General features: G+C 37.5%; 1 protein-coding gene across 3 annotated transcripts in view; it reads right to left on the bottom strand.

The window, feature by feature from the left end:
- Positions 1-6,732: 6,732 nt before the first annotated feature.
- Positions 6,733-21,698, bottom strand: part of NGF (nerve growth factor) — a 203,565-nt gene continuing 188,599 nt past the window's right edge. For all 3 annotated transcript variants that reach the window (XM_044076437.1, XM_044076439.1, XM_044076440.1), the window contains one exon: positions 6,733-10,002. In XM_044076437.1, coding sequence (XP_043932372.1) covers positions 9,250-9,990 — 741 coding nt within the window. In that variant the 5' untranslated portion in view covers positions 9,991-10,002 and the 3' untranslated portion in view covers positions 6,733-9,249. The remainder of the gene's footprint in view (positions 10,003-21,698) is intronic.

Below are 21,698 nucleotides of genomic sequence, written 5' to 3'. Positions count from 1 at the left end.
ACTCATGGCATGTAGATATAACTTTTTGAAGGAAAACATACTTTAGTTCAATTATTTGCTAATCTAAAACTTAAGCTGTATGGTTACATGGTAACATAATACATTTATCGGAATATTGTGGCTTCTTGAAAAGGTAGAATGTATTACCAAATCACATTAGGCTATGTTAAAAATAAAAAAAATAAAAAGTGAACATTTAATCCAAAACTTGAACAATAAGACACATCCCAGTAGCTTTTATGATCCTGGGCTGACAAGTGATTATGTAAAGAACCACAATTACAATGTGTTGGCTTACAATATAGACTGTATTTTCTTTAAATAAACCATCAAAATATATAAATACAAAGTCTAGAATATTATTGTCAGAATCATGTGCAACATTAAAAACAAGAAAAATAATATATTTTATTCCATAAAAGCAAATATGCAGTTTCAAAGTTAGTTAGCAGCTAGTAGATGAAATCTGCATATAAAAGGGTAGTGGAGACTAAGGTTTAAGGGGGGCTTCAGAATTTGTTTGGTATCCACTGACCAGATGACTGTTTTTCTACTATTGTTGTCAGTGTCAGTTTTTATTCTTCCTGCAAGCTTTCAAGAAATTGTTCAGTTTTAAACAAGAAACTACTCAGAACCTGTAAGTGCTTGAAAAATATATCAATGTGGATAAGCTAGCTGTTGTAGGGGCCTTACCTTTCAGAAATTACTTGGGTCTCAATTAAACAGGAAAGCAGAAAGGTATTATAACATATAATGATGTAGATGTTCTCCTGTGTTTTTCATTAATTTAGAAGAAGAATACAAATATACTGCTACCAACTAGGAAAATCCATTCCACTGAATCTTAACAAAACTGTCAGCACAATGAACTCAGCTGATATCTTGGACCAGTTTCATTCAGTTCTTACTTGGAGGGATACAGTTCAAAAAAATGGATAATTATTGTTGATATTTTAAAACAGTCCTTGTTTTCATATTTGATATCTGGTATGGAGATAACTGTTTATATGTTTAAATATTTTATCTTAATTATCAGAGCTTATGATCTAGAAAAGAAGGAATATCTAATAAATATGAGTCTTACAAACATATATGTTACAGGATTCCATAAATAAGCTTGTTACCTGCTGACCTTAAGGTTTGACTTCTTCCCTGAATTTCTTTTCAACAAAGTAGGTTAAAAAACATAAACCACTACTTTTGGATTGTAGTGACTGAATGATTACCTCAGAATAACAGACATCGTATAATACAGAGAGGTCCTTGAACTGGTCATATAATCAGGCCTAGGGTACACTTGCATGAGGGAGGTGGTAAGAATCTATTGCCATTGTAATCCCACTTTGCTGTGTATGCTACCCAGAAAAATGCATGGTAACATTGGTCACAAGATGTGACCTGTCCATGTTCTTGGTAATTTAATTTTGCGTTCTTTATTTTTATTGTTTGCGCTGACACCAAGAAACCCAAGGCCTGTTTCTGCAGTAGTTCAGAGATGAGTTATATACAGTGTGATAAATTTGGACCAAGGACATTCCTCTTCTCACTTGGAATTGATATGGTGGAAGGCAAGGAAGTAGTGTAGAGAGAAGCAATAGGAAGTGAGCCCTATGTACCACTAAGGGGTGAAACTGAAAACTCCAGTGAATTTATATGAAATACTAGAATGTGAAATTCTAATTGATTAAAGTGAAAAAGGACCAGAACAACATTTCAATTTATTACATATGCAAAACATGAATATTATGAAACAATTTCATAAGATGACAGCAGAACTAATGGAAGCTGCTGTTAACACTGAACACGGGATCCTGAAAGAAGCATGGACAACTGCGTCAGCTTTAAAAGCTTCTGAATACAAGCGTCAGGAATTAGGAAGTTAAGTCTTGGATCCTGTCTGGAAACATTACAAAAAAGTGCTGAAGTCCAGACAGAAGAGAGTGAGGGATTCAAAGGAAGAAGCTGATGGTCCTGCACTGAACTGAGGGAAACTGAATGCAGAGTCCCTAAAATTAATGAGGCTGCTATACTACATAGGACAATGGTAGACATTTTCTCCTATTTTATTACTAAAAAATATTTTGGTCACATTTTCAAGTTAGGAAGTTGTCTTCATTTCTGTTCGAGGTGAATAAACTTTGATGTTTCACTTAAAGCCAAGAGGCTGTTTGATCTGTTCTGGAAGATTACCCTATTATCGATCAGAGGCCAGGTATTTGGGTTCTAATTGTATTATCAGGTCTGTTCAGCTCCACTTTCTCAAGGGTCTTCTGCAATTTAGTCACTGATTGTATAAAACGACTGTGCACTGCAAAGGGGATTTCTCCCTTCTCAAACTGTTGGGTGACCACAGAGTTAATTTACATAAATAAAGATGGTGTGGGTGCCAAGTCCTTCACACACAGCAGGTGAAGGGGGATGGTTCCCCTTGCAAAATGCATTCTTTGACTACTGCAGCAGCGGTTTAGGTGAGCTGTGCTCTCAAACAGTTGAGATCAAGAAGCTAGTTTGTGATCTATCCTAGCTGAATAATTCCATGACAAGATACAAAATAAAAAAATATAAAATTAAAAAATAAGTGTCCCTAGAATAAATCATTACTCTTTCTGTTGATATAGCCATTAAAAATCTGACTTTTACTATAAGGGCAGATAGTGTTAGACCCCGTACGTATGATGTACTGTTTAATTAAATACAATGATATGAATGATACCCTTCAGTCACACATTGGTGAGCAGTACGACAGACAGGTAGGAGGCAGGTAAAAGTAAAATAAAAATGGTAAAAAAACTGAGTAGCTGCCAGCAGTTATGTTACTAGGAATGAAGAGAGGTACTCAGGACAGTCAGGTGCCATAAGGATGGGGAACCACAGTACTCCTCTACAGAACATGCAGTAAACAGATGTAAAGGAACTGTTTGTTTCACCATAGCAGAAAACTACGAGCGAATCAAACTAACTAATGCCTAAAACACATGGGCACATTTATAAAGATTGAAGAACTTGGCTGCAAGGAAAGGAGGATGTTACTGAAGTCTTAAAAGTTATGACGTATCATGTCGGACCATAATGCAACATAATAAAGGTGGTCTGGCTAAGTTATGACGTATCATGTTGGTTGGACCATAATGCAACATAATAAAGGTGGTCTGGCTAGAGAAACTAAAAAATGTCTCAGGATGATGAAGTTGTTTGTGAAACAGTAACACTAGAAGGTAATTCTCACAGGGGAAAGAAGAGGAGAAAGGGTATTTCCTAATGAATGGTGTTTAAAGTAAGAAAAGGAAGAGTATTCAGATTTCAAAAAGATATGCAATGCTAAGATTAAAGCGTTAAGTGGGTGGAAGGTCAGACATGCAAGGGAAAAAAATAAACTTCATGACTTATGACTTCATGCTAGAAATTTATAAGATTTTCTTTTTTAATTTGCAACCCATAAAGTGATAAATCACAAGAGCTAAAAAATGAGTTAATGAAGTAGGGATTTTATATATATATATATATATATATATATATATATATATATATATATATATATATATATATATATATATATATATATATATATACATATATATATATATATATATGGTTTACCTTCATAAGTCCAACAGCCACATCTTCTAATCTGCTGCTGCAAACTGCGAATTCACAAAACCACGAAAACCAGAGTTTTGAAAAACAGAATCTCATCCCCTTTTTGACCCATGGTAGCACTTGCTTCAGCTGTGGAGTGATCGGAAATGTCGACTTTCACTGTTTTTTTTAACTTTAGGGAAGTCGGTGGAATGGAATTCGCATAAACTGTTCGCGTATCTGCACATTTGAAGGATGTGCTTTCAACTATATGAAGATAAACCATATATATATATATATAACACCCCTGATCATTATTAGTAAAAAAATACGAGCACTCATAAAATCAACTAAGGCCAATTTTGAGAGAAAAATTGCCATGGATTCAAAGGACAATCATAAGGCCTTTTTCAGCTATGTTAGGAACCTGGGTGGAAACTCCCAGAAATGCTCAGAATTAGTCCAAAATGATACAAAAATCACTGAACCCACAGACATTGCCAACATACTGGCAGACAGGTTCAGTGCAAACTTCACCCCCCTCTCCCCCCCTAAAGGAGAGATAACTATCCCAGCCGAGTGTAGCCTCCCGGACATCTCAAATGCGCAGGTGAAAGCTGCTCTCTCTAAAGCTAAAAACACAGCATCAATGGGACCGGATGGTGTCCCCGGCTGTGTGCTACACGAGCTAAATGAGGAATTAAACCCGCACATAAGGCAGCTGTTTAATCTCAGCCTTACCACAGGATACGTGCCCAAGGAGTGGCATACGGCAACTGTGGTCCCACTCCACAAAGGCGGTGCCTCTACGGACCCTGGTAATTACCGCCCCATAAGCTTAACAAGTCTAGTCTGCAAAGCTATGGAGAGGATCATAATGGAGCTCATAAACAAAGATATAGGGGACTTGCAGACATTGGACCCGACCCAGTTTGGCTTTGTCAAGGGAAGATCATGCCTTTTGAACTTGGTTGACTTCTTCGAAACAGTCACCAAGGCCATTGATGACGGAAAGGCAGTCCATACAGCCTACCTTGCCCTTGCAAGGCTTTCAACACAATACCCCACTCGGGTATTGTAGAAAAACTTACCAGCTTAAATGTAAACCCATATGTCACAAGATGGGTTGCAAACTGGCTTAAGGACAGAACCCACAGGGTTAGAGTTGCTGGCGCTGTGTCAGACTCCAAGCCAGTCACAAGTGGTGTCCCACAGGGCTCGGTCCTTGGCCCCTATTGTTTGGCATCTACTTCTCAGAAGTACAGGCCAACATGGGAGGACTTTGGCTGACAAAGTTTGCAGGCGACTGCAAACTGGGCCATAGTGGAAAGTGCATCGGACACGGATATCCTTCAGAAGGGACTCACGGAAACAGATAGCTGGTGCCAGAGCCATGGCCTGAAGTTAAACGCCAAAAATGTATAGTCATACCCTTCGGGAAAAACAAGGTAACCCCAAGCTACCATATAGGTGGCAATCCACTAAGCACAGAAGAGGTTATCAGGGACCTGGGGACCCAGGTTGACAGTGGCCTTTCTTTTGACACTCACATTGCTAAAGTGGTTAGAAAGACCTTCTACATTGCCCACCTGATCATGAAGGGATTCACATCCAGATCTAGTGAGGTCATTGTTCCCCTGTACTCTTCACTTATCAGACCAATGATCGAGTACAATGCCCCATTCGGGATGTATCTCACCCGACATCTGCAGCAATTGGAGAGACCCCAAAAGTTCCTCACCAAAAGGATAAAGGGACTCCAAAATCTGTCATATGCTGCCAGATTGAAGAAACTCCAGCTCTATTCAGTCACATACTGTCTGCTCAGAGGTGACATGTGCCTGACATACAAGGCCATGTCCAATTTTATACACTAATTCCAAAATTGCACAACAGTGGAGAAGGGGCAAATTCCATCCTTCAGTATTTTGAGTTTTCAGTATTTTGATAGTTGGTCTTTTGTTTTGTCAGTCTTTTGACCCATATATCTTCTTCTTCTTTCGGCTTTTCCCGGTTAGGGGTCACCACAGCAGATCACCTGTCCGCTCATGATTGGCAGTGAAGTTTTACAGTGTCGAGTTGCCAGCCCGGCACCCAACCTTCCACAGAAGGCACACACACACACGAACTCACACCTAGGGCTAATTTAAAGTGTCCAATCCACCTACTGCATGTCTTTGGGATGTGGGAGGAAACCGGAGCACCCGGAGGAAACCCACGCGACCACAGGGAGGACATGTAGACTCTGCACAGAAGGCACCCCAGCCGAGGATCAAACCGGAGAACCTCTTGCTGTGAGATGACAATGCTAACCACTGCACCACCGTGGCCACCCTCTTTTGACCCATATATCTAAGTATATAAATATATATATATATATATATATATATATATATATATATATATGTGTGTGTGTGTGTGTGTGTATATGTGTGTGTGTGTGTGTGTGTGTGTGTGTGTGTGTGTGTGTGTGTGTGTGTGTGTGTGTGTGTGTATATATATATATATATATATATATATATATATATATATATATGAAATCCAGCCTTTGGTTGAACATTTATAACCTGGCACAAGCAATTGAAGAATGATATTATCGCAGGATGCTGGCATTATTTAGCGGAAGGTCACAATACAGCGGGGATTGAGAATTTGCTCTTTCCTCACAGCTGTGCATACTTGGGGTTGGCATATATAACAGGGGTTGATGGCTGACCTTTACAGATTCATCAAATTATTTTTTCCTTCAAATAAAGGTAGTGTATGTGTATATATGTGTGTAGTGCACATATGTGAATGCTCATATGCTTCAGTGGTTTTGCTGCCATAAAATATGAGCAAAAGGAAATAAAATTGAATGATAGTATATGTGATTGGCAATAATGCATAACCGAAGTTTCAAGTGTTGTTTATTTATAGGTTGTTTGTACTGGGGTATGGTTTTGTGTTATTGTTGTTGGGTGGGTTTTGTTTTTAGGCGGGTTCTTTATGTTGGGTTCTGTTTATTTTTTTCTTTCCATAATTTTTTGCTTTACAGTCATTGCTGGTGTTGTTCAGTGTGTGTGTGTGTGTGTGCGTGTGTGTGTGTGTGTCTGTGTGTGTGTGTGTGTGTGTGTGTGTGTGTGTGTGTGTGTGTGTGTGTGTGTGTGTGTGTGTTAGCAGTGATTCATGTTTTAAGGGAGATTTTGTCTTTCTTGAGTTGGTGCACCCATGGTGTTTGTACATTTTTAGTCTGGGAGGGTTCCCCCCCATCTATGGTGTGCAGGGAATCTTGCACCTCTACAAAAACACTTTGTTGTGGGTTGGGGTTGCTTCCTTTCTTTGATGATGTCTGTTTAAGTTATTTAACAGTTCAGTATTATCTGCATTTGGCTTTTGTGCTCACTCTTATGATGCTCTCTTTTTCTATTTTGTATTTTTGATGTTAGCTGATATTCTCAGATATACACATATACATACCCCTACACCCCTACATACGTGGAATATTTCTAGGTTTCAGTGAAATTAAATGTTGAATTTTAAATAACTTGAAGAGATATATACATGAAGGCTGCAAAGATTAAAAATAAAGAAATGAATAAATGCTGTCTCTTACACATTGTTTTGTTAAATGGGTAGTACAAAGAGAATATAGAGAATTGTATGAAAACTGACAACATTTTAATTAAGGAAGACTAAACGGACTGAAATTTTATTTAACAGAGAATAGTTAACATATGTAGAAGTCTGGACTAAAAAATTCTGTATGTCAGATATATTAATGATAGTGTTTAAAAATGACTGGATAATACATATTTTGAATTTCTACAGTTTTGTTAAGATGTTCTTTTTATTGTTTTCTGTTTTTTAAAGTTGTCCGATTTCTGGCTTATGTATGCGAAGTTTGGGATATATTTTAATTTAAAAAAATATTCTTTTCCTTTGGTGCCAATAGGTCTCAGCAGCTAGACTATTAAGATAACTGGCACTGCATAGAAGTACCTTAAAGGTTCATCCATGGAACTGTCAATAAAATGGGCAGAATGGAGGTACACCATTACACTAGTAAGCTGGTGATTACAGCAAAACAGTCTGATTATCCCAAAAGATTAAGAAAGAGGCTTCATATTTCAGGAAATCACTTCACAGATAAAATGCTTCAGCTACAGTGGTTTTGTTGGTTTTGTAACCTCTCTTGCAGTTCATCTGAATTAGCACCTCCAAGGAAGAAATTTATAAACTCTTTCCTCCTTTCCAACATTCTTTCTTTTTCATGTTAACCTCAGAATGTATTCTTTTGACATGGCAACAGGAATGTATCACTAGGTTGTGTTGTCAAGCAGCAAAGCTTTGTGGTTATAGGGGTAGTGAAAGACGGTCTGAATTCTGGAACAGAAACACATATACACGCGACTATGGGCAATTTAGATTAGCTCTAGTCTACCTATCTCTGCATATCTTTGGGATAGAGGACTAGAACCGGGCCATCCAGTAAAAATCTGCATAGACACAGGTGACATGCAGACTCCTCACAGATGGAATCACAGCTGGGAACCGAACAGGAGAACCATGTTCTGTGAGGCAGCAATGTTAATTGTTAACACCACTCTGCTTCCAGTTTGAAAAATAATATTATGCAAAAACATTCTGCAAACAATAAGGAAAAAGAAATTAAACAATATAACCAGAACATTTTTCTTGCAAATCTGAATAAACTTTTATAATTACAAGTATATGCCCCTTTAATATGGTAACATGTTGACCTGGGTCCTGAATAGCTCTGTTAGACTAGAGACCATTAAGCAGTCCCTTGACATGCACCATGGTAACGAGAATATATATCACAGTGCCATGTTCATATGTACTTGTATAAGAACTCCGGTACATATTGCTAGTTATAAGCTGCAGTTCTTACTGTTAAAAAACGGAATATCTATTTGTGTGTGGCAGTATATATACTGGGATTTCTCTGTAAAAAAGTTAACATTATTTACAGTCTTGTCAGAAAGCTTTGGTAGTAACTGCTGATCTTCAAACAACAGTCCAGCACTGGTAATGAAGTTTTAAGGTCTGTATATAACCATTCCATTTCACATGCAAACGGCTTGCTTTCTATTAAATGTGTATTAAAGGAGCAAACAAAAAGAAAAAAAAGACTAAGATGTATTGAGTTTTCAGAGTCCGAATGTACAACACAAACAACTGTACTTGGAATAAAGGGCACATTGCTGAAAGTATACAAATAGCTTTATGGAAATGTATTACATCACGATCTTGCAGCAAATGAGTTTTGCTTTTACAGTACATAGAAAAATAAAAGGTACAGACAAGCTATTTAAACAAACATCAAGACAAGGCTAGCTATTACAGAAAGATGTTAATCCATAACTTTAAATAAAAATAAAATACAGAACATAAAATATTTGTTTTGAATACTGAAATGAAATATGCTGTCAGTTTTTGTGAACAACGTAACTGACAGGTACGGTCGTGTTTAACAATGAGAACAACGGGAAGTGTATTACTTTAGGAGGTACCTGCACATCATTAAATAAAGTGCACAACACACAAAGACTTTCCAAAACAGTTTAATAAATAATGAGGTTCTCTCTGATGTACAAACTATAAATATCTCATGCAGTCCTTATAATTTAAAATAATTTACAAGCTGAGGTAGGGGAGGTATTTAAACAGTTAGGGTTTCCATGTTTTTCTGCTCAGCACACACACACAGGCAGCATCGATTCTGATAAAGCGCCATGATGCGTGTTCATTTTCCATTGTCAGTGCTCGTACATAGGTGTGTGTGGTGGTGCAGTACGAGTTCCAATGTTTGGCGTCTATCCCTCTGCAGCCTGTGGAGGTTGGCTTGTAGTTACTGCAGCGGGTCTCAAAGAAGTACTGCCGAAGTACACTATTATTTATATTGACCTGTTCCAGTACTGTGACCTCATTTCCTTTTATGTCAGTTGCCTTGGTTTTGTTTCCAACCCACACATCTGTACTGTCACAAACTGCCACTTCCCCAAGGCGATGCACAGGGTGGAGGTCTGGCAAACCCCGTTTAATTCGTGCACTTTGGTTTATAATGTCTTCACTGTCTGAATATTCCATCAGTTCTAAGTCTGCTGTCATAAGAGGAGGATGTGCACTGAACATAACTCGAGATGATACAAAACGTCTCTTGTTAAAAATTTTGGGGTCCACAGTAACAGTCTGGGGGTGCACTGCTTCATCCTTTGCTAACATTTTAGCAGACTGGACCAAATGGTGCTGTTTTGCTGTGCTGTTTTTGTGTTGTGTTTTAGTCCGGTTAGCTTTGGTTATAGAATGGCTAGTTGTGTGCCCCAGAACAACATTCTCCTCAGGTTTTGGTGCAGCTTGAATGCAAATCAATAATACTGTCAGCAGAAGAAGGCGGCACAACCTGGACATTACTCAATGTACCTGTAAAATATACACAAAATGTATTAAAATGAGGCTAACTATGGACAACATAGCATACTGCTTTCTTACTTAATTGCACCCAATGTGCAGCATATCAAATCATCTCATGTACACAGAAAGTAAATAAAGACTTCACTACAAGATTCTGTAGTGCAGTGCTTACTGTGTCTCCTTCACACACATAAGGTCATGGGTTAATCCCTCCAAACCAGTTTGTAGCAGAATGATACTCTTCTGACATACTGCTGTATCCAGAGACTTTGTCAGAGAGGTGTGTTCCCTTCCTTATTATTCCCACGATAACTATCTGAGGCTATAGAGACTTCTAGACATTTTGTGTGACCTTTCTATGAATACATGCTTTATTATTTTATCTCTTACTCTTCCTGTCCAGCCATGTCATGGCTACTTGTTTCTTTAAGTCCCCACTTGAGAAGGATGCTCACATCCTTAATATGCTTGGACTTCTGAAGCACTTTCATCTCCTACTTTCTACTCCATGGTAAAGGCATCGATGCCCTTAAGTCTCTCCTCATGAGATTTTCTGTCAGACTCTGTCACATTTGTTATGCTTCTGAGACCCTAGGCCTTCTGTTTATATGTGGAGGTACAGTTTGTACAACTGGAAAGGATGTTCAAAACAAAAAATGTTCTATCTTTTCTAGCAGGAATGTAAATCTAGAAACGAGTCAGTGTCTCCCACTCTACAGCATTGCCCTTTAAAAGTTTTACATTTTCCTGTACAGTGTACATTTTTTTGGCGCACAACAAAAAATAGCATTTCAGTAGTGCACATCCCGAACTACAGCCATGCAAATACTCTGAACTACAGCCATGCAAACACTCCAAATTACAGCCATGTAAACACCCCGAACTATAGCCATGCAAACACCCCAAACTACAGTCATGCAAACACCCCAAACTACAGCCATGCAAATACCCTGAACTACAGCCATGCAAATACTCCAAACTACAGCCATGCAAACACCCCAAACTGCAGCCATGCAAATGTCCCGAACTACAGCCATGCAAACACCCCAAACTACAGCCATACAAACACCCCAAACTACAGCAATGCAAACATCCCAAACTACAGCCATGCAAACACCCCAAATTACAGCCATGCAAACACTCCAAACTACAGCCATGCAGTCATCCCAAACTACAGCCATGCAAACACCCCAAACTACAGCCATGCAAATACCCCAAACTACAGCCATGCAAGGTTTTAAACCACATGCAGTGCAACTGGGCAGTTCCTAATGGGGCGTCCATGTCTTTTCTGCTGCTAGTATCATTTGCTTTGCATCTGTGAAGGTATTTTGGATAAGCTGTGGGTATAATGAGGGAAGTCTGATTCTGCTCTCGGTGGCAAGTTTCCCTTACCTCACACATGCAGTTGCACCTGTCTGACTCTGTACACAGGACATCCTTGTAACAAGCTGTTAATGGCAGTGTACATTTCTGGATGCTGTACCTCTGTAGCAAGTAATGCAAGTGTCTTATCAAACAGAAAATGGTACTGATCCCTTTACCCCAAAAGTAATGTAAGCTATGCTTTAGTATTAACCTACGTAGGAGTACACATTTCAACCATTCTGGAGCATCATGGCAATTTGTATTTTATGTGTGCAACAAGAAAACAACAAATCAGTCTAATTTGAAATAAAAATGAACTTGGATATTAAAATTGTTCATTTCTAAAGAGGTAGTCCGCAGGCAGATGGCAGTTGCTGAAACACAGGGTCAATATGCAGTCTCATTTCTCAATGAGGGTAAAGCTAAGGAATTTGTAAAAAAAATACTACCTTGCTCTTGTAATTTTCAGACTGGTTCTACATTCTGAGGTTGCTAATACAGTATGATAAAGGAAACGTGAAAAGGATCACCTTTGTGATATTGAAGGATGTGATACTTGATTGTGTTGTTGCCATTCAGGACTAAAGCAAACTGCCTTAAGGGTGTATCTTTCTATATTTCTCTGAAAGCATTTTGCCAGTATGTACCGACTGACTATGTTGGAAAAGATGAAATCCTGTGACCATAGATACTCTCAAGAATGTTGGAACCATGATCCTTAGAGCCAGTCAACCAACTCAGCAAATAATTTTACAGTAAATAATATGATAGTTCAAAGGGACATGGGAGGAATCATTGTACTTATAAAGGTGTTGCTTACATTTGGCTCAAGTTTAACAACTGGACAGCCCCACATGAGAAATATCATCATTTCATAATCTGGTATAAAAGTTTGAGCACTTTTGCCTTTTTTTACAAAAACAATACTTTTCAAAAGCACAAAAGATATATTAAAGCTGCAATATGAGGAACCTCAATTCATATTCATGAACGCAGTATAATAACTTAGCAAATCTTCTTATCACGTACAATATTGATACTTGTTAAAAAAATATGTGTACTAAATGCAGGTTTTTTAAATAGCCAGATTTATTTTTCTTTCTGAAAGAATATTATAGCACTTGAAATGAAAAATCATTCAGATGACCACACTTAAAACAACTTCTGTACTTTTACTTCTCAACTTACGTTTCAAATAAAATATGTAGAAAATGGTGCTAAAGATTGAAAAATAGTGTAGTGGTACAGTTGTTAACAGTACTTTCCTACAGAACTTCTCTCTCTCTAGTTTTGCTATAAGCTGGTATGTCTTCTGTGTGGAGTTACTCCTTATGTCTACATGGATTTTCACTTAGGCTTTTATTCTCCTTCTGAATGCCATAATATAAATAAAGGCAATGTGCATGCATATGTGAAATGGAGCTTGCATGCCTTGGGATAGAATGCTGTCCCATTTAAGACTGCTCTTTGGTCAGCAAGCAGTGTATGTAATGCATGTGTTGGTTTCCTTGCCACTCTAAGCTGAGTAAAGCAAGTACAGAAAGTGAATGAACAAAAAAAACTGTAGGCATGACAGCTGTCCATTAATGCAAAAAGCCTTAACACAGCCATTTTGTCACTAATGGTAAGCCTTTATAATTCTTAGGCTGTCCTCTTGCTGAGGTACCCATTGGGTAGACCACAATGGTTGGGTCACATGCTAATGCAGCAATCTATGGTAGGGGCTAATCCTTACTAACCATGTGCCCTTCCCTGGAAATGCCTGTGTCTCCTCTTGATTTATGGTGCCAGGTAGTCAGAGAACTGCTCAGTTGTGCAATTTTCACTATTGTCAGGAAAAAGTGAACATCATCAAAAGATGGTGTTACCCATTCACACCTATGGTAGCAACCATGGTGCAGGTAAGTTCAGCAAAAACTTGGGGGTGGGGGTTGTTTATGTTTGTAGGAGCACAAATGAAACCAGATGAATGTATGTGTGTGTGTTTATGTTTGGCTGGTGGGACACAATAGGGGAGTTAGGTACAAACTGAGTGTCTGGATCTTGGTGGGTAAGTATTTCTGCGAGTGTGATTGACTATGGTGGAGCTTGCTTGTTAGTGAGTAGGCGTGTGTATATATGTGTGTGTGTGTGTGTGTGTGTGTGTGTGTGTGTGTGTGTGTGTGTGTGTGTGTGTGTGTGTATGTTTATGTGTCTGAGAGTGTAGAGGTGTGCCATTTCCAAGACAGTACATTTGCCAGTGGGGAAAACAATACCACCATAAGGTCTGAAAGCACTAGTGTTAAATAAGATCAGAGATATACCGATGATCTAATAATTGGATATCTCTAACTGTGGTCATAGCTGTCTCTGAACTGCATTCTCTCACAACTGTGTAAATTGAACTACCTTTGGTAGGCAATTTACATTAGCAGTAACAATCTCTCTGAGCCCTAAGGCACATCTTTGCCATTTCGGTATTTTGGTACTAAACATTTCTTGGAGCAGTTTGTTTCACAAAACCAGACCACAACAGCGGTAGCTATTATTATGCAGATATTTGGCACAGTAGTCTTATAACTTAATAGCTGACATCCTAATAATCACATGCACAAGAAAGCCGATAAATAATTCATTTTTTTTTCACACAATAGTGTCAAAAATTGTTTCCAATAATTATATTGAATAAATCATAATGTAGCTTCCTTAATGTGGTTTTCCCTCACAACAGTTAGTGTAAAAACTACAGTAAAATATATATCTGTATCAGTACCAGTCAAGTGCTCAAGCTAACATTTGTTCTAACACTTGAAATACCAGCAAAATAGTGTGAAAATTCACTTTTTGAAGTTTGCTGGTATTTGCATGTTCAAAATCGTGGTACATCAAGGACTAGAAATTTGCCCTTTCTCCACAAAAGGGCAATCTCAGAGTTGGTATGTATAAGCTGCAGGGGATGTAGTTCATGCAAGTGACATGGACTCATGTATATAGATAGATACACATACACATATGTATTTATATAAACACACCCATAAACATGACAGATTGAGTAAAACATGAACACTTCACCTTATGTATCTTCTATTTTATTCTTTTATTATGCGGTGAAAACTGACAAGTATGGCTATCCATTTTCTGACAGAAGCCAGATGTTTTGTACAGACGTGAGACTTGCGTAAGGCAGGGCACAACTGCATGCAAGAAGGAGATTATTTGCTTATTTTGCTATTACTAACACATACTGCTTTACATAGCTTTAAAATGCTTGCTATTTGCATAGCACATGAAGTGCTTACAGGCCACTTAGGGATAAACTTGAAATAAAGTGATCACTTATGTGTGTGCTAACTGACTTCTGTGAATTTCTGTGAAGCACAGTTAATTTTGTTTTGATTAAAAACATGTATTGCTGCCATATAAAAGAATGGTGGACACAATATTATTTCCAACTATCACCCCACTAGTCTGACTTTGTTAATGTGTAAGTACTTTGAGAGGAGTCGACTCTATCTGCTAAATCAGAATAATACCAATTTTGCATTTATTAATTTAAACCAGCATGGATTTTTTAAACCATGTTCTATATTAACTAGTTTGGTTCGCTTTTATGACATGATGAGTGCTGCAATGGACAGTGGCATTTGTTTTAACTTCTACATGTTCAATAGTATTCCTAACTAGGTGCTAATAGACTCTTTAATAACATGGAATGTCAATTATTTTATTATTGATTGGACTGACTGTTGGTTACAGGACAGACACCAATGTATCAAGTTAGGAGGTCATTACTCTTGGTCAAAGGGTCCATGGAGTCCCTCAGGGTTCAGTCTTGAGCCCTATATTGTTCAACCATGTCCTTTCTTTACCCAACAATTACGCTTTCTGTTTTTTTTTTTTTTTACCATCCTCTAGTACTTTTTAATCATTTTGATCCTATGTAACTGATGGGTTATATTGGTTGATCAGCAATATTCTTAGGAAAAAGTGGAGTGATATACTTCTTGCTCATTTAAACCAGATATAGATTTGTGCCACATTCAACTATCATCTTGGAAATTTCTGAATACAAGGATCTAGGAATGAATGTTAATTCTAATTTATGTTTAAAAACAATATGCTTGCTGTTAAGGCTAAGGATACTCTTATTGTGGGTGTTGCACTAAAAATTCAGTTGTAGACCTCTACCATTTCTCATTAATGTGTTTATTACATATGCTAGACTATTTAATAAGTAATAGTGTCAGTGGCACAACAGGCAGCACACTTGTCTTTGGTACAGAAGGCTGTGGGTTCTACTCCCACACCAGGTAGATGGATTGTTGACACTGGAGTGCAGCACAAGAGGGGCATTTGCACACTTGAGTTTGCCATCCTTTGGATGAGATGTTAAACCAAGGGCTAATCTGCTTGACCTGGTGATAGCTTAGATGGATATAAAAAATCTTACTAATCTGTCATCTTTTTCAATTATCCACATTAACACTTTGTACAAATTTAATGAAGCAGCATATATCACTGGATTAATTAACCATAAACTTCCTTCATCTTTATTTACATACAAAACTCTTGTATTTTTACTTGATTTCTTTCAAATAATTATTTTTTCTTTGTCAAAGTACTTTATATCATTAGGTTCTAAATCTTCAAATGTATCATATTTTATTTTATAGTTTTCTTTCTCAAGTATTTCCACATTATATTGCCACTGTAAAAAAACATTTTTTATATTTTCCTTAAATATTATCCACCACACAGAGCAGTTTTTTTAATAAAAGTTTCTAATAATAATATGATCTTTCCATAATTGTATTACCAATTTCTTTCCTTCTTCATTCCAAGGTTTCTCATTTATCCAGTTTACTCCTTTGCCTAATTTTAAATCCCATTTTCCTTTATCTCTAGCTATATTGCAAGATGGTCAGAAAATCCTGTTTCAACTACCCCCCTTCTCCTACAACTAAACCTTTTGTACAATAAAATAATCTAGTTCACTTCTATATATACCCCTTTTGTAAGTCCGTGAATTTTCCTCCCAATGTTTTAACTTATCACATCTTATAATTTCTAACATGTTTATTATGTAATTTCCTTTCTTTTTATGTTTGCCTCTTAAATCACAATTAAAGTTTCTTGTTATTATATTATTCATATTTATTACTGTATGGTCTAAAATATGATGAAATAAGCTTTCCCTTTCTTTACAATCAGTATAAGCATATAATGCTATAATTCTATATACTTGTTCTTTCCATTTTAAATCTGCAATGGGTAGTCCTTACATTTTTGCTAAAGTTACATCTCTTTACTGTTTTTCTACAGAATATGGCTATTCCACAGCATCTCTCATTTCCCAAATAACATATTATCTGTACTCACCATAGTTTCTCTGTTTACAATCTTTCTTCATTTGTTAAAAATCTTATGTCTTCTGATATGATTACATTTACATCACATGTATTACACCACTCCAAAATTTCTATTTTTCTTACTATATTATTGATACTATTCACATTTACAGAAATCACTCTAAATTTTCATTTTCCCTTTTCCTTAAATTCAAGGTTTCATAAGTTCATAGCTAATTATTACACTAGCTTTCTTCTTAATAGACTATTTTAAGCTTAAACAATTTCCTTCCCCAAGGTGATAATCAAACACACTACCTTGTGTCTATGAGTCAAACACCATAACCATTACACCAAGACCCAGTCATTAGCTGTACAAATATTCTTTTTCACCAAGTTCCCTTCTGTTTTTTCTTTTGTACTTATCCTTTTAAAAATTATTTTTATGTCCTTTGCATTTTTACCAATATAATTCTTTTTTTTTTCTTTTACTACTTCCCAATGTGCCTTCATCACTTATTTCAGAACCTTCTTCTATGTCCTTTTTATTATTTTTCTCACCTACTTTCATTCTATGTCTGCTACTTCTAATATTTCTTATCTTTGTTCATTTTCTTGTCTTTATTTTTCTCTTTCATTTTTAAAATCTATCCATAAATCTCCAATTTTGTTACATTTATAATATTTCAATTCACATTTTTTGCATCATGTCCCACTGACCTAAAAATATAAAATTTTCTTTTGTCACACTTAATTATCAAATGTCCTCCTTTTCCACAAAAAGTATTTTCGATATTCACCAGTATTTTGCAACACCCCTATCCACTCCACATTTATCATTCTTGGTATATGCATACTTTTTTCTCCTTCTGTTTTTAACATATTACAATCCCAGCTACCAGTCCATTAATCCCTTTTGTCATAAACATTTGCAATGTCCAGTACGTCTTTACATAAAGCTTTCAAAGTATTTCTTTCAACCTCTGTTCCAAATTGTACATTAATTTTCTTGTTTCCCTGTTATATGCTTTTATCACATAAAGATTCCTTAGGTTAGAGTCTTTTATTACAAATTCTACAAGAAGAACTTAGCTGAAAGAACTGAAAAACAGTCTCAAATATAATATAACAAAATTTCTGTTTGTTAATAAGAATAAATGCTTTTACCTCATGTGCTTTTAAAGCCAAAGGAGCTATTAAATTGTACCACATTTCATATCTGTCCATTTTTTTGTCTTCTTTACTTTGGATTCCTACCAAGTACTTATCTTTTTCATTTCTTTCTGCTTTCTTTTATGCTATTCCCCTTTTGTTGTCTTTTACTTTCTCTGCATATGTTTTCTTTTCCATCTCACCACTATTCTTCAGGATTGTCTCTGCACCCTCCTTTTGTATTTTCTCCATAATGTTCCCCCAAGAAACAGCTCCTTTATTTTGTGCCTCATTCTGTGCAACCACTTCTTTAAGTAAATCATCCCTCAACCCTCCCAACTACAAGGCTGTAATTATACTTCCATCATTTGCTGACTCATCTCCATCAAACAGGTTTCTTTAGAACATTTCCCCAGAACCCTGCACACATTCTGCAATCTTGATATTTGCTTCTCTTTCATTTCCTTCACCATTCCATCATCTCTTTCTCTCTCTCCATCTGCCTCCTTGATTCTCCAGGCCACCTCAGTGCCTAGAACAGAAACAGGAAGTGCTCCTCCAAAATGGGTCCCACACACAACGATGACGAGTAGGGGAAGTTCCCTAATGTCCTGGCCAAATTTTCCCTAGTAGTAGTAGTATAAATATGACCTCAGGTCTCCCATGAAAAGATGCTACTAGTATTGTAGTCAAAGGATAAATGCATTCATCCTTTTGTTTTATACAAAAAGTGATCTATCCTTATTAGAAAATGTTCAAAAATATTTCACAAGGGAAATACTGAACTGCAAAAAATGTCTTATTGTGAATGTATAAACAAAATAAATTGGTACCCTATAAGTTATAGGTGGCTTCAAAGTAAACTGTATCCAGCATATCATGCTCTTCATAAGGATAAGTTTCATCTTTTGCTAAATCTTGAATTGATGAATTTATGCTGCCATCTAGATGAAGAGATTATAATTTTACTATTCCTAAAAGTAAAACTGCTTTGAAAGCTGGATTTCTAATCCAAATAATTAGAATAGGTTACATTTATACATTAAGTAATATGGTTCACTTGATGCATTTAAAAAAAGAGTGGAGTCAGTTTGGACGGAATGTTTATTCTGCAAAGTGGGAATTTGCATATTGATGGTCACCTGACTCTCAGAGAGTAATAACTTTGAAACAGCAAAATATAAAAAGATATTTTCCACTCAAAAACTGTTTTGTCAAAAAATATGTCCTGACAGAAATGGATACACATAAAGCATATACTCATAATTTGAAGATGTGGGCTGGGAGTTATGGACAGTGCAGTGCATGGCACAAAGTATTGGTAGTGGCTAAGGTGATGGTGTGAGCGACTGACTGTAAGATACAGATAAGCTGGGTTCACAATGGTTAAAAGGTACGGTATTCAGAGTATGTTAATGTGCATATAATGACATGAAAATAAGGAACCCTGTGTAAATGAATTTGAATTATGCAAATGAAGGAACCAAATAATGAAGGATTGATTCAAAAATGTATAAAATGTTGATACTACATGGAAGCACACAACTCCTTGTGAGCACCAAGATTCATGGTGTACATGACAGCAGCCTTGCTAGAAATAGCAGCAATGGTAACACAGCAGTAGCATCTGTTCATAGACCGTGATGCAGCCAGTGCCACAGTGTTCCATTTCAAGGCCATCTTCCACAAAAGAAGCACATGATATAGCATCACATGGGAGACCAAAAACTGGGTTGTTTCTGAGGATTCAGGGATACAGTGCAGTTAATCAAACTGTAACCCCCAAGTGGAATGAAGAGCGATATATGGAATGCCTGTTCCTGTGGTCATAAAAGTATGTATAGCTATAAGAACCCTTCAGCTAGCTACTTGGAAGAAGTGAAAATATAACAGTTGTCAGTCTCATAAATCCTTAACCACTTCCTTGACATAATACTACAGCATGTGTAAGAGCAGATCTAGTCCTCTAGGACAGTAAAGGAAAGATCTTTTTGTCCTTGGAGCTACAGGTTTCACCCATGTTGGAATTGAGGCCTAACCAGATCTAGAGGGTTAGAAGGGTTTCCACTTCCTGAAATGCCAGAAGTTCTGCACTCTATGCCACATTATTTATAATGTGTGTTTTGACAACCATTGCTGTACACATGATTCATACATTTGGCACATGTCCAACCTTTAAAATGAATTACTGCAAGGGGAATTCCCAGAGGGTCACCTGCTCAGTATATGTACAAATATGGCAGAAACAGGTATATAAACAAAAGCCATTTGGGCAGCAAGCAAGCCACTTATAGTACGCTGTCTGCTGTGAGTTGCAGGTGATGCCAGATATTCCCTACAACCTTGTTTGATGACCCAATATGCAACTCCCGCATCATGCAGAAAATGTTCTATAATATAGCACATGCAGAAACCAAAAACATAGCATACTGGGTATTCAGATTACAGAAAGGGCACCTCTGGTGTTTAGCCACCTTCAGAGGAGAAGTTTGATACAGTCTAGACATATATAGCAAGATGTCTTTTATGAGTGGCATACTGCACAATGTGGCATTGCATAAATAAATGGGGAGACCATCGTTACAGGGTCACGGCCTCACAACACAGAATAAAATGATGTGTGTAGTATCTCACACCAGCTATACTTGCAGTGCATGGACTAGAACCAATGTGCATCAGACATCACTACACTCACACAGGTAATAGGAGAGGTCAAGGTACAGTTATCATACCTTGCACAAGTGGTGGAGACACAGTGACAAATGATGGATTACTGAAACACTGCACTTGGCATTATAGTTAGGGAATGTGACTCAATAGCTGTACACTCTGGGTAGTTGTGGGGAGTCAAGGATCACATTTTCCAGTGACTGGCTCATGTTCCCATCTTGTGACCACTGTCAGTGTTTACTGTGTTGACTTGGAGTGTCAGGCTCAATCCAGTCACTGTCATGGAAAGGACAGAAATAATGTACAAAGCATGTACACTCTGACAGATAATCCTGTTTATTGAGCCTGAAGAGCAGTGGTGTTCACAACCTGGAAGACATCCATCTCACAGGTGGCAGGCCATGTGGCCACAGATGATGCTGATATCACAGGTGGCAGGCCATGTGGCCACAGATGATGCTGATACTGCTTCACCGGCAGTCTATGCTGTTTGATTTAGGATAGCCTGTGGCCTGTGGAGGAAGATGGTTGCAGTTTGTCTTATGGGTGCAAATATAAATGCAACATTTGCCACCAGTAAGCTCAGTGTGGAGTTGTTGCACATCCTCCCACAAGCCATTAAGCAAACTTACTATCTCCACAATGTTGTACAGTAATAGTCATCTGTTTCTGGATCACAGATGTGTATGTCTGCTGCTTGATGCAGAAAACTGCAGCCATATGAGGGCAGTCCTGGGGTCAGGATGCTCTCACACATCCCCCCTGCATCTCTCTCCATGGGGGGGTATGCCTACCTCAAAGTTAGGACACACATCAGCCACCAAACAGGCAAGGGAAATATGTAGAGTCTGTCTGACAGTTATAGGCTGTCTGCTATGCTCTTGTGAAGGCATGTGTTCAGCCATTACCTCTACAGGGGACATTTTTATAGTGGTAATGTTCCTGACAATGTCACTGTGCCACCAACTGTGCTACCTGCATGTTGCTTTCATAATCTACAACTGTTTTGCTGATGTCAGCACTACACTGTCTTGTTGTGCTGGATCTTCCATGACTGGAACCTGTAAAGGCATAACAACATGGCGGCACACTCAGCTTAAACACATGGCATCATCTCCTCCTTTGTCATGCATTGTGGTACACAAGTAAATAGTCCTGTAGAATACTTTGGAAGACATACCTCACTGG

The sequence above is a fragment of the Protopterus annectens genome, chromosome 7.part0, assembly GCF_019279795.1.
Source record: "Protopterus annectens isolate FY-2018-M chromosome 7.part0, PAN1.0, whole genome shotgun sequence".
In the NCBI taxonomy this organism is placed as follows: Eukaryota; Metazoa; Chordata; order Ceratodontiformes; family Protopteridae; genus Protopterus; species Protopterus annectens.
Note: the sequence above shows the minus strand (reverse complement) of the source record. Positions and strands in the feature narration are given on the sequence as shown.